This window comes from Equus quagga, chromosome 9 (genome assembly GCF_021613505.1).
Source record: "Equus quagga isolate Etosha38 chromosome 9, UCLA_HA_Equagga_1.0, whole genome shotgun sequence".
NCBI classification, from domain to species: Eukaryota; Metazoa; Chordata; class Mammalia; order Perissodactyla; family Equidae; genus Equus; species Equus quagga.
Window position 1 is genome coordinate 15314661 of NC_060275.1, and position 14514 is coordinate 15329174.

The 14514-nt window shown below is 35.8% G+C and overlaps 1 protein-coding gene across 5 annotated transcripts in view; it reads right to left on the minus strand.

Annotated features, from left to right (window-relative positions):
* Positions 1–11162: 11162 nt before the first annotated feature.
* Positions 11163–14514, minus strand: part of RELCH (RAB11 binding and LisH domain, coiled-coil and HEAT repeat containing) — a 113772-nt gene continuing 110420 nt past the window's right edge. For all 5 annotated transcript variants that reach the window (XM_046672262.1, XM_046672263.1, XM_046672260.1 and 2 more), the window contains one exon: positions 11163–12866. In XM_046672262.1, coding sequence (XP_046528218.1) covers positions 12746–12866 — 121 coding nt within the window. In that variant the 3' untranslated portion in view covers positions 11163–12745. The remainder of the gene's footprint in view (positions 12867–14514) is intronic.

Here is a 14514-nt window from a genome sequence, read left to right on the forward strand (position 1 = left end):
ACAACAGTTCCTTTTACCCAGTACATCATATCTGGCTATCAAGAAAAAATTGCTAACCATACAAAAAAGCAAAAAACACAGTTTGAAGAGACAGAGCAAGCACCAGCACCAGACATGGCAGGGATGTTGGAATAGTCAGATGGAGAATTTAAAAACAACTATGATTAATATGCTCAGGGCTCTATTGGATAAAGTAGACAGCATGCAAGCACAGATGGACAATGTAAGCAGAGAGATGGAAATCCCAAGAAAGAATCAAAGAGAAATGCTAGAGATAAAAAACATCGTACAGAAATGAAGAATGCCTTTGAGGGGCTTATTAGACTGGCCATGGCTGAGGAAAGAATCTTTGAACTTGAGGATATCTCAATAGAAACTTCCAAAACTGAAAAGCAAACAGATAAAGACTGAGGAAAAAAAAAAAGAACAGAATATCCCAAACTGTGAGACAACTACAAAAGGTATAACATGCATAATGGGAATATCAGAAGGAGAAGAAAGAGACAGAGGAATAGGAGAGATACTTGAAACAATAATGACTAGGATTTCCCCAAATTAATACCAGACACCGAACCATGGATCCAAGAAGTCAAAGAATACCAGTCAGGATAAATGCCAGAAAAACTACACATAGCCTTATCATTTCCAAACTATAGAAAATCAAGGATAAAGAAATATCCTGAATGAAGCCATAGGAGAAAAACACCTTACCTATAGAAGAGTAAAGTAAGAATTATATCTGACTTCTCCGAAGGAAACAAGCAACAAGAGAATGGAGAGACATATTTATTTATTTATTTATTTTTTTTTTAAAGATTTTTTTAAAATTTTTTTCCTTTTTCTCCCCAAAGCCCCCCAGTACATAGTTGTATGTTCTTCATTGTGGGTCCTTCTAGTTGTGGCATGTGGGACGCTGCCTCAGTGTGGTTTGATGAGCAGTGCCATGTCCGCGCCCAGGATTCAAACCAACGAAACACTGGGCCGCCTGCAGCGGAGCGCGCGAACTTAACCACTCGGCCACAGGGCCAGCCCCCCAGAGAGACATATTTAAAGTGTTAAGAAAAATAACTCATCAACCTAGAATTCTGTAACTTGTGAGATTACCCTCCAAAAGTAAAGGAGAAATAGACTTTCTCAGGCAAACAAAAAGTGAAGGTATTGTTGCCAGTAGGCCTGCCTTGTAAGAAATGTTCAAAGAAATTATTTAGAGAGAAGGAAAATAATATAGGTCAGAAACTCAGATTTACATAAAGAAAGGAAGGGCACTGAAGAAAGAATAAGTGAAGGTAAAATAAAAACTTTTATTTTTTCTTATACTTAATCTAACAGACAAGTTTTTTCAAAACAATCACAAATGTATTTGATTATGTATACTTATGTATATATCACGTATGTATGCTTACATATACTTACATCTAAGTGAAATGAATGACAGCAATGATACAAGGGATGGGAGGAAGTAGGATTATTCTGTTATATGGTACTTACACTAAAAGCATTCTAGTCCTATTTGAAAGTGGACTTGGATTAGCTGTAAATGTATACTGGAAACTCTAGGGCAACCACTAAAAAAAATTAAAAAAGAAGTAAAATTGATAGCAATTTCCTCTTAGTAAAGAGAGGAAAGAAATGGAATCATATAAAATGCTCAAAGCCACAAAAAGAAGAAAAAGAAAACACAAGTATGAACAAAGAACAAGGGCAATAAATAGAAAACAGTAACAAATATGGTAGTTATTAATCCAAGTATATCATTAATCACTTTGAACATCAATGGTACAAATGTACTAATTAAAAGAAATTGTCAGAGTGTATCAAAAAACAAGACCCAACTATATGGTATCTACAGAAAACTCACTTTAAACATAAAGACACATATAGATTAAAAGTAAATAGATGGAGAAAGATCTATCATGCTAACACTAATCAAAAGAAAGCAAGAGTAGTTATATTAATTTCAGACAGAACAGACTTCAGACAAATGAAAGTTATTAGGGATAAGGAGGAGCAGTACATAATGATAAAGGAGTCAATTCCCCAAGGAGACATAACAATCCTTAACGTGTATATGCCTAACAATAGAGCATCAATATATACAAGGCAAAAACTGATAGAAATGCAAGGAGAAATAGATGAATCCACTATTATAGTTGGAGACTTCAACACCTCTCTCTCAAAATGGACAATCCAGCAGGCATAAAATCAGTAAGGACACAGTTGAACTCAACACCACCATCAATTAACTGGATATAATTGATATCTGTAGGCTACTTCATCCAACAGCAGCAGAAATCACATTCTTCTCAAACTCACAGAGAACACTTACCAAGATAGACCACATTCTGGGCCATGAAACACATCTTAGAAAATTTAAAAGAATAGAAGTTAGACAATGTCTGTTCTTTTTTTTTTTTTAGATTTTTAATTTTTTTTCCTTTTTCTCCCCAAAGCCCCCAGGTACATAGTTGTATATTCTTCGTTGTGGGTCCTTCTAGTTGTGGCATGTGGGACGCTGCCTCAGCATGGTTTGATGAGCGGTGCCATGTCCGCGCCCAGGATTCAAACCAACAAAACACTGGGCCGCCTGCAGCGGAGCATGCGAACTTAACCACTCAGCCATGGGGCCAGCCCCAAGACAATGTCTGTTCTCAGACCACAATGGAATTAAACTAGAAATCAATAATAGAAAGGTAACTGGAAAATCCCAAAATACATGGAGATTAAATAACTTCTAAATAATACATGGGCCAAAGAAGAAATCTCAAGAGAAATTAAAAAATACTTTGAACTAATGAAAATGAAAACACAACTCATCAAAATTTGTGGGATGCAGCATAAGCAGTACTTAGTGGGCAATTTATAGCACTGAACACATGTATTAGAAAAGAAGAAAGATCTAAAATCAGTCATCTAATCTTCCATCTTAGGATATTAGAAAAAGCAAATTAAATCCAAAGTAAGCAGGAAAAAAGAAACAATAAGATTAGAGCAGAAATCAATGACATTGAAAACAGGAAACCAATAGAGATAACAAACAAAACCAAAAGATGGTTCTTTGAAAAAAATCAATAGAACCAATAAGCCTCTAGCCAGGCTAACTAAGAAAGAGAGAAACACAAATTACTAATATCAGAAATGAAAGAGGAGACATCTCTACAGATCTCATGGACATCTCTATGCCAAATTTGATAACCTAGATGAAACGGACCAATCCCGTGAAAGACACAATCTGTCAAAACTTACAGAAGATATAGACAATCTGAATAGGCCTAGATCTATTAAAGCAATTGAATCAATACTTAATAACCTTCCAAAACAGAAAGCACTAGGCCCAGATGGGTTCACTGGTGAATTCTTACCAAACATTTAAGGAAGATATCATACCAATTCTCCACAATGTTTCAGAATACAGAAAGAGAGGGAATACTTCCTCATTCTATGGGGCCAGTGTTACCCTAATACCAAAACCAGACAAAGACATCACAAGAAAAATACAGACCAATATCTCTCATGAACATAGATGCAAAAATCCTCAACAAACTATTAGCAAATGGAATCCAACAATGTATAAAAAGAATTATACACCACAACCAACTGGGATTCATTCTAGGTCTGTGGGGCTAGTTTCAATTTTTCAACTGAAAATCAATTAACGTAATCCATCCCATTAACAGGCTAAAGAAGAAAAACACAATCATATCAACAGATGCAGAAAAAGCATTTGACAAAATCCAACACCCATTCATGATTAAAACTCTGAGGAACAGCCTCAACTTTGTAAAGAATATCTACAAAAACTCTACAGCTAACATCATACTTACTGGTGAGAAACTTGAAGCTTTCCCACTAAGATCAGGAACACTTTGATTTGCAGAGAAAACAGGTGCCCAACGGACCCTATCCTTTTAGTTTAGAGGAACTACCCACCTTCTCAGAGATTATCAGTCTAATGCCATCATCACAAACCTGCTTATCTCACTCACCAGAAACCCAAGGTTTTTCCAACCTGAGCTCTTACCTCTGAGCTACCCTGAATGTTCCTTAAAGTAACAATACTCTTAATACTCTCTCCAACCCTTCCCCACCACTGACTGGGCCCATGGGAACTCATGGTCTGTTTTCAGATGTCTCATCTACACCCTCAAACTTCTCTGAAAGCCCTCTTCTTCATCTTATACTAATTGAATCCTGGCTACTCCTAAGACATCATCTTCCCTGCTATGCTTGTTTTTTTTTTTTTTCCTGCTATGCTTTTAAGTGGAGCTTTTCATTTTCGTTCCCACAAACCTCTGTACCTTACAGCCTGGAGACAGAACATGTATCTTATTTGCTTTTCATTTCTACTCCCAAAGGAAGTATCTTTCCGGTTCACTTACTTTGAATATTCTCACTAAAACCTACTTTTGACTTTATTGAGACCCATCTCTCAGACTGTTTATTTCCTCCCTTACTCTGATATCTCATTTTTTCCCTTTCTCCAGTTTAGAGTCTATGGTCCATCACTATAATCATTTCTTTGCAAGCAGCTTTAATATCCTTGTCTTTTCTCCTCCTTTTATGCATCTGGAAAAACCCAGACCTGGTTATACTTTATTCTGTGTATACTTCACATGTGCGCCTGAATGACCCCATCTGGAGAAAAAAAAATACAATTGTGTTAACTGGCTCTCTTTAAATTCATAATTACCGTTCTCAAATGGGCTTTCAAAATTGCTTGGCAATTCTACCATTCCCTCAATAATTCACTCTGCCACTCTTGAAGACAACCATTCCTACCTTCTTTCTCCTCAAACCTCCAATACTTCTCACATGCCAGCCAAGCTAATGTCTTTGCTTCATACTTCACTGAAAAAACAGAAGGAATTAAATGGAAACCCCCAAATCTTCCCACCACTGAATCGACCAAATCACCTCCAAGTTTGTCTGTTCTCTGCTTTCTCTCCTATTACAACGGAGGCCAGTCTCTGCATTTGTGCTCTGAATCTCAGTCTTCTCTTCTCAGTGATTTCACTCTCACAGTTATTGCCTGTTAATGCTCCTGCATCATCACCTTCTCTCACTTTCCTGGTGTATTATCAGCAGCATATGAACATGATCTAATTTCTCCCATTATAAAACAAAACGGTCCTTTGGCCTCATGTTGCTTTCCAGCTACCAGCACTTCTGCTCCCCGTCATGGCAAAATTTCTTGAAAGACTTGTCATTTCTAGTCATTGTCTCTCTTTAACCGGCGCCAATCAGGTTTCTATTTCTACCAATCCACTGAAACTACTATTGAAGTCATTAATGAACTTAATCTTCCAATGAGTTTCAGTTCCATCCTCATCCTGACTGAGTAGTAACTGACCCTCCTTGGAATGCTCTTCTATTTGCTTCCATGGTGCTACACTCTCTTGGTTTCCCTCCTACCTCTTTGTACACTCCTGATCCTTGCAGTAGTTCCTCTTACTTTGCTGAATTTCAAAATACGGGAGTGTCCCAGGGTTCAGAGTTGGATCCTCTTCAAGTTACTCTCTCCCCAGATCATCTCATTTAGTTCCATGCCTTCATCTAAATATTGATGACTCTATCATCTATATTTTTCAATCCTGACCTCTCCTAAGATCCAGACTTGGATAACTAACTTCTTACTTGACATTTACACAGGCAACACTCAGATATTTCAGATTTCACACATCTGAAACAAAATTGTAGATTAACTCCCCAAGCTTGTTCTTTACCTCACTTCCTCACTATTGTCACCACTCATCATTTAGTCTAGACAGAAATCTCAGTGATATTTTGTTTTTCTCTTTCCCTTACTCTTCATACGCAACCTGTCATGCCAATTCTTCCAAAATCTATCTCAGATCTGCCCCTTTCCCTCCATTTTTGTCCAAGCCGTGATCATCTCTTGCTTGAATTACTGCATTAGCTTTGCCTTCAGCCTCTACTCATGCCCTTCTCTAAAGCACTGTTACCAAGGAGAAGTTTATCTAACCATAATGTAAATTAGATCAAGTCATTCTACTACTTCAACTATTCGAAGGCTTCCCTTTGTAATTTCTAACCATAGTGTACGAGGCTCTATATGATCTGGCTATACCCCCCTCCAAGTTCATCTCTGGATACTGTTTCATTCATTATGCTCCAGCCATATTGGTCTTTTTTTCCAGTTCCTTGAACATGGCACTGTTTCTCATCTCAAGTTTTCTGCACATACTGCTCTTTTTTCTTTTCCTATTTTCACATGGTTAAAGCCTATTCATCCTAGTTTTCAGGTAAAATGTCACCTTAGAGAGGCCTCCAAAGTAAACCATAAAGATAATCACTATAACTAAAGTAAGTCCTCCTCAGCCCTTCCCTCTCAAGCTGTTTGTTTCCTTGCCTGGCTGCAAGCTCTCTACGTTGGTCTTCTTCAGCACATCCTCATGCCTAGCGTAAAACAGGTACTCCATCAATAATACAGCCTTTGAATGGTGAATGACTTTGTAATCTTTAGAAAGGGATGGCTGCATCACATTTACAAATTGCTTGGAAAGCTTGCTGAGTTTTGTTGAGAAGGGGGACTGCCCAGGGAGCCAGAGACATGAATACAAGCTCTGTGAAGCTTTTTAGGCCATAGACACATGGCACAACTCTTTATTTGCACTTTTATTTCGTCCATATTTTCTACCTTGGAAATAAATAAGGACATTATGAGACACAGTCAGATACGTTGCTGAGATCAAGATGCACAAGACTACACAATTCTCCTGATCAACATATAATGGCTCCATGAAAAGGACATTAGGGTAGTTTGGCACGTAGTCTCAGTAAACTCATACTGTTTTGAAGGACTTCTAATTATCTTCATAAACTATTCTTTTAATCTAACCAGCAAACTTGCATGGAATTCTTATCAAGCTCAACAATTCATTAATTCATTAAATCAATGTTTTTTGGGTACCTATCATATACCAGGGATTTTTCAAGTACTGGAGAGACACTGTTTGAAAAGGATAGACAACATTATCTCATGGAGCTGAGTCTAGTGAGAGAAAAACAATTAAGAACAAGAAAATGAGGGGCTTGCCCTGTGGCCTACTGGTTGGGTTCAGTGTGCTCTGCTTCAGTGGCCTGGGTTTGGTTCCCAGGTGTGGACCTACACCATCTGTCAGCGGCCATGCTGTGGTGGTGACTCACATATAAATAGAGGAAGACTGGCACAGATGTTAGCTCAGGATGAATTTTCCTCAGTAAAAAAAAAAAAAAAGGAACAAGAAAATGAGTACTTCTGAGGTAATCATGAAAAAGAAAAACCAGGGGCTGGCCCGGTGGCGCAGTGGTTAATTTTGCACATTCTGCTTTGGTGGCCCAGGGTTCACCAGTTCAGATCCCGGGTGTGGACCTACGCACTGCTTGTCAAGCCATGCTATGGCAGATGTCCCACATATAAAATAGAGGAAGATGGGCACGGATGTTAGCTCAGGGCCAGTCTTCCTCAGCAAAAAGAGGAGGATTGGCAGCAGATGTTAGCTCAGGGCTAATCTTCCTCAATAAAAAAAAAAAAAGAAAAACCAGGGTGCTCTGAAGGAGTTACAGGGGTTCCTTTGCATTGGGTGGTCAGAAAAGGCCAACTTGAAGAGGTTTTATATAATGGAGAACTAGATAGTCCATATTGTATAAAATGTACTGGCTTCTCATGTTTGAAAATCAGGACATTTATCCATTTCTAGTCTTTCATCAATTCTCCATGATTTCTTGAGGATGATTATGTTAAGTATTTTAGTAGTATGACAGAGAAAACAAAATGGTCTCCAAATTTAATTTTACCTCCTAAGATCTGAAGACTTTTGTAGCTTCAGCAAGAAACCTAGATTCTAACTTTTTTTTATTGGTCAATGGTTAACTTAAAAGTTTCTTTCTCTTAGATAACACCAGGAACCAATTATTTTCAAGAAATCCCAGTTCTTAGTTTTCTCCCATTAGTATGAAAAGTTTCATTACAAGGAGCTTGGAAGTTCAAACTAAGTATCAAAATAAGCTAGTTTCTATAAGAATCAAATGTATACTAACATACATGAGTGGAGTTGCAAAGGGTAAAATACTTTTCAAAACCTAAATAAATTATGTAATGGAAAATTAACTTATCAAACTAATTTACTTAGGTCTTAAAATTTTTTTTTAATTACAAGTTTTAGTAAATAAAAAGTAAAATCAACTTACTAGTCTTTTCTAGGCTGGAAACCCTAGGAGTGGTTAAAGTAGGTAAAAGTAACAATTGAAAGTAGTTTCTGCATTCTACTACAATTTTAGGTAAATCATGCCTGGCATGGCAACCTATTCACTTACTAGAAAACAAAAGTATGGGGGAGGGGGTTATCTATGCTTTATTCAGTGATTTAAAAATTTAAATTCCACTTTGAACTTTCATAATACTTTCTAAGTGCTAAAGCATTTTCATGTTTACTATTATGTAATTTTCATAAAGTCCTGTAAGGAACGGAGAGCGTGTTATTATTTCTATGCTCTTTGATGTTAAAAGAATTTGTTAGAAAGGTGACTATGTTTATAAAATACACATAAAAAATAAATTAGGAAATGATTTACATTATGAAAGTATTCACTATAGGTTCATTATTTAATACATGACAGGAAAGCTTATGAACAGGGAAAGCTAAAAATTCGAAGAACTGTCAAGTAATTGTCAGAAATGAAGGTAAAGCATCTATGAAATCATAAAGTCAATGAGAAATTATTACATTATTCAGCAATGTATATTTTATATAGAGATATTTATAGTATTTTTAGCTTTGAAAATGCACATCTAAAAATATCTAAGGTTGCAAATACCAACAGTTCAAGAAAAGGTTACTTTTCCAGTAAGACAGTAGTTTTGTTTACTTTTAAAAAGCAGATTGCTGTCAACAAATGACAACCTTAAAAAAAATCACTGACAAAGAATTTAATACCTGTAACACAACACAAAATGCCAGTTTATAGACAACATAAATGTTACTACATTCAAGTCCCTCAAGAAATCTATACATACAATGATCTAATTGCAAAAAGGTAATAGATTAGTCTTTAATGGAATAAAAGGAATTAAAATGCTCTAGACAGAATTTTCCAGGTATTATTGAAGACTCCTTAGAGAAAACAAATAATTTATATTCCTCACCACACTACACTGAAGGAATTATTTATATGTTGTCAAAAACACATAATAAAGTTTTCTACATTGTGTTAAGTTTACATGAACTGTTGTGTACTTTCTGATCGGTATGCCTTGTAATGAATAGGAATGTTTATTCAAGATTTTTCTTAAACACGCAAACAAAGTAAACCATAAAGAAGGCAATGAAAACAATGCTTCCTGTAGTCAGTCCTGCAGGGAAAACACGAATAAGACGCGCCCCTCTCGAGACTGTGACTAGAGCGCTGATTCCACAGATGAAAGGCCCAAAGAACACCCTTAAGTAGTCTGAAAAGTTTAAAATCCAATTATTTTGCCAATATGCAGAAATCTACCAGATCCACTTATTATTTTTGATTAGTAGCTTATGTCTTTAATCTCTTATTTTTTAAACGTCCTGAAATAAAATAGTAACAAAAACAAGCATACTGCAAAGTTACATCAGACCTTTCAAACACGTCTATTCATATGAAAGGCTAAATTTATTTCAGTTTGCTTATAAGAGAATGAACATCCAACACAGAGTTGGAATTTTGCTACCTGGCCAATCTGGACAATTTACTATAATTGCTAATTACAAAGCTCTTTAGATATACATTTCTTACACAAAAGTTAAGAAATTGGTAACCAGCACAAAATGTTAACTGGAGTTAGCTCTTGTAGTTCAAAGATCAACAAAGTGGTAGCTAGAGAAAGTTACTTTCTTAAAGTTCAAATAATGATCTAAAATAGGTTATTTTAAAAATTCAGGTCATGAAAAGACAACTCAATTCATATTGATTTCACCTCCCCAAACTTTATGAGAGACTGTTCATTTGAACTAATTTTTTCTGTAAAAGAAAGAAATTTGATAGCACCTTGAATTGAGATCCCATTAAAATTACTTAAGTTACTCACAATTTCATTCAGGTTCTAAGTCAACTTGATGTTTAGCAAAGTAACCTTTCCAAAGGGGTGCTGATGCCAACAAATGAAGGTCAAGGGCACCTGTGTACAGAGATCAATAGTGCTACCATTCAAGCATTGTTCTTGCAATAATTCAGCAAAATTGGTAACTATGACACTTCTGGATTTCAGAAAAATTTTAATCTCTGGTTTGCTTAGAAACACAAGAATAATTTCAAATTAGCTTTTCATTACTTTGCAAACTTAGCTTTTAATTAAGTTGAATACTGACACTTGTACAATCTTTACTTCTGTTTAAAGAGTGAGTATGGAAGTTTTATGGCTTGTTTTGGAAGAACACAGTCTCAGTGATTAGTGTCTGCCTTGTCTTTAAAGATTCTATATTTTACCATAAAAATCAACGTCAAAGTAAATATGAAGTCTTACTGACATCAAGATATTTAACAGTATAACAAGGGAAATTCACTTGAAAATATTGTGTATCTTTTTAGCTGTTGCCTTTTAAAAAACTATTAGCATTTAGATAAGTGGATTCACAAATTAATAAAAATTATCACAAAAAAATACATTATATTCATTCACCTGGTAACAAACATACTTATTCTACTGTAGTTCACAGCAAATGACAGTTTTTTTTTTTTTTTTTAAAGATTTTATTTTTTTCCTTTTTCTCCCCAACGCCCCCCGGTACATAGTTGTGTATTCTTTGTTGTGGGTTCTTCTAGTTGTGGCATGTGGGACACTGCCTCAGCGTGGTCTGATGAGCAGTGCCATGTCCGCGCCCAGGATTCGAACCAAGGAAACACTGGGCTGCCTGCAGCGGAGCGCGCGAACTTAACCACTCGGCCACGGGGCCAGCCCCAGCAAATGAGAGTTTTAAACATTTTTCTTTAAAACATCTCTGAAATGTATTAATTTTATAGCAAAAAATCTTTTTTTAGTAAAAGTAAACAAAAATTGGTAATTTATATATAGTCCTAAAATAAGATATTCGTACATTTTAATGCATATATGCATTCTCATTTCCTTTTGCTTGGATATAGGATAGTGTTTCAAAATTAAAATAAACACACATAACCAAAACCAAAACCAAAACAAGTATGCAAAAACATTTTATTTATAATAGATCAACATTTTTGACATGAAAGGTAGCCACTTTCAGTTTCTCAGGAATGCCTAGAATCCAACAGTTTTCAGAAATACTAGTTGGTTAACAATTACTTCACTGTAGGTAAAAGAAATAATTTCAGAATGAACTTTTTAAATGGCTTTGTCTATGGCAACTTATTTTATAAGCCGGAACGTGTGATAAGCTAACTTTCTCAGGAAGTGAATGTAATCCAACTATGATCCAAGTGTATTAAACCAGCTTATGCAACAAACATGGGAATCACCTATGTGCATCAACTGTGCTCAAACAAGAATTCTCTTTATCAAAATAGTCATTTTTCAAAAAGGCCTCACATTAACCCCTTAAACCAATCACCCCCTTCTATGTCCAGTACCCACTCTTTTCTACTTCAAGTTGCATTACTTTATAGACACTTGTCAAACTCCAGTGGAACTGTACACTGACTTAAGACTCTATGTAATATATATCAAACACAAGAATAGTCACTGACTTTAAGGGACAAGGTGATAACTAACCAATAATAATTTAGCCAGTGTCATTTTTAGTTCAGAGGGAAAAAAACAGCCCCCAAAAGTCCTTAACTTTTCTGTACTTCTTTGTAACACACAAAATGAAAAGATAATTTCTGAAATTAAAATCATTAGAAAATATCTTAAATAAAATGTTTCATGTAAATAAGTGTTAAATTTCAGATTCAAACCACATTTTCTTCTGTATTTCAATTTGGGAAAATACTTCGCAATTACCAGCTCTTTTTACTTACATTTATTTTTGAGTATTTAAATCTACTACATGCCAGTTTGCAAAATTCACCTTGGTTACCACTCCCCATGCTTATGCGCTGTCTTTCCTCAGGTGCATCCATTACACGCATGTAAGTGCCGGGGAGGTTTAAATAGCACTTAAAGAATACGCATGAGAGCTAGGAAATGCTGAAAGTTTCTTATTATCTACTTACTGTAGGATTTGTAATTCAAATTCATCACAGTATTATAAATACTGTGTGAATGGAATGCACACAGTTCCTACAGACACACAAACTGAAGTCCAAAAGGCACAGAGTAATGCTGGTGGCTCTTTCTAGTCAGTTAAGAAACAATAAAAAGTCTGCATTATTCTTTCATAATTTAAATACTTAAGTAATCTCCACTTTTATTACTTTATAACAATGACTTCAAATTTACATTATTTTAAGTACCATTGTAATAGCTTAGTGTATCATACAGATATTTGCTAATATCCCATCCAAAATTAAAAAAAAAACTCTTCACTATATATATATATATAAAAAAAATTATTCTGAAAGACAAGAACATAGAAGAAGGACTCGTACAGACTATCAAGTCAGTTTTCTATCACCACAGTTATAACTCCCAAATTAACAGATATACAGCAATAATCAAAAGCAGTGCAAATATCTTTGGAGGTTAGGATAAAATTATAATGCAAGAACATAAAACAAGGAAATAAAAAAGGCAAGTACTTCAAGTACAAGGAACAAATCTGCTTGAGGTCCATCTTAGTGTTTACTGGGGGCTTCCTTCTTGCTTTTACTTCTTTCTCTGAAACACATTGGCCAACATGGCACCTGATGTTGTCAACTGGCCCATTTTGTTCAAAAACTTGGTCTTTGTATCTTCACTCACTAAGCTTGCAGCAATTGACATAGAGCTATGAAAGAAATTTTAAAATTCATGTAAAGCAATTAAAAAACTAATCCATTTTTTCATTTCTTTAGTAGTATATCATTAATAAATACATTCTGAACTGGTATCACAAAAGGGAAATTAATAATTATGGAGTGGAGTTTTTATGTACCATAATAGGTTGGGAGCTTTTCATGTTCATGGCTTCTATTAAAGCAAGCAGTATGGTGCAATGGTTAGGAGCAAGTCTGGAATGAGAGTGAATCTTGGTTCTGTCATTTACCAGCTATGTGACCCTGGGCAAGTTATTTAATCTCCTCTGTAAAATGCAGAGAATCCTAATATCTACCTCATTGGGCTATGAAGGATTATATGAGTGTAAAGTGCTTGTTGGCAGTGCTAGGCATGTAATAGTATGCCGTAAATGTTAGTTATTTTTCATATTATCAGCATCATTTCATTTAATTCTTACAGCAACCCTGGGAGACAGATATATCCCTATATTCACAAATGAGTAAATTAAATCACAGTGAGGTCTTGTACTGTGCTGATAATAATCCTATGACATGTTACTTTTTTTTTAAGGGGTGGGGGAGAAACATGTCCTCAACTGCCAGTTGCATTAGTCTCAATCAATAACGTCAAATCCATTTCTTCTTTCTTGTTTCTCCAAACTTCTGTGTAGGAAGTAAACACAATCTAAATGACTACTAAAGATTGCTGATTTATCATACTACCAAACAGAGTACTGATCAAGTTCAGTTTTTCAGTGATTCAACAATTATGCTGCAATGGACTCAGGAACCCAGTTTACTGGGCTTGTGGCTTTGGCCAAGATGCTTTAGATAACTCTGACTTAGTTTCCTCACCCGTAAAACAAAGACTGCAATTACTACTGCAAAACATCCTGAGGTCTAAGTAAGACAGAACAGGAGTTCAACAGATGTCTGCTGAATCTACGCAAGAAGTATGTGCTGCCACCAAGGACTTGTGGTTCTGTGTGGTCTTTAAAGATGTACACCGTGGATCACTCAGGTAAACACCTGACCACGACTCCCATTTTGAAAATCTCTTCTTCCCGTAGCTCTGCTGCCAGGACACTGACCAGGTCTGTTCCCTCATGTCTTTGACTACTCCTTTCCTGCTGCTTTTTCTCTTCCCACAAAGCAATCCTTCATAAGGTTCAGCATTTGGCTCTTGGTTCTTCAACTACAAACTTACTCTTGAAGTTTCAAATTTCATCTCCAGAAGGACAACTCTAAAATATTTACTGAATCACAACCCAAGGACAACTCTAAAATATTTACTGAATTACAACCCTTTCCCTGAGGGCCAGTCCTATATTACTATTGTTTGCTAGACAAAGCCAATGTTTCCAGCTTTTTTTACATCCTAACTTTAGAAATAACTCCCCATTTTTATTTCCTTATCTGCCATTGATTCCACTATTTTCTTCTCTTTCCAGCAGTGACTATAACGGCTCTCTCTCTTTCTATTTCAAACCAATCATCAAATCCTGTGACTTCATTCTACGAAACATCTCCTCTATTGTGTACTTATATCTCCCCTGTCAATACTTTAGAGCTGAATTATTCCAACAGTCTTGGATCTGGTCTCCTTGAATGATCAGATTCACCTCTGAAATAATCACTTCTTTATAACACATCCCTTCT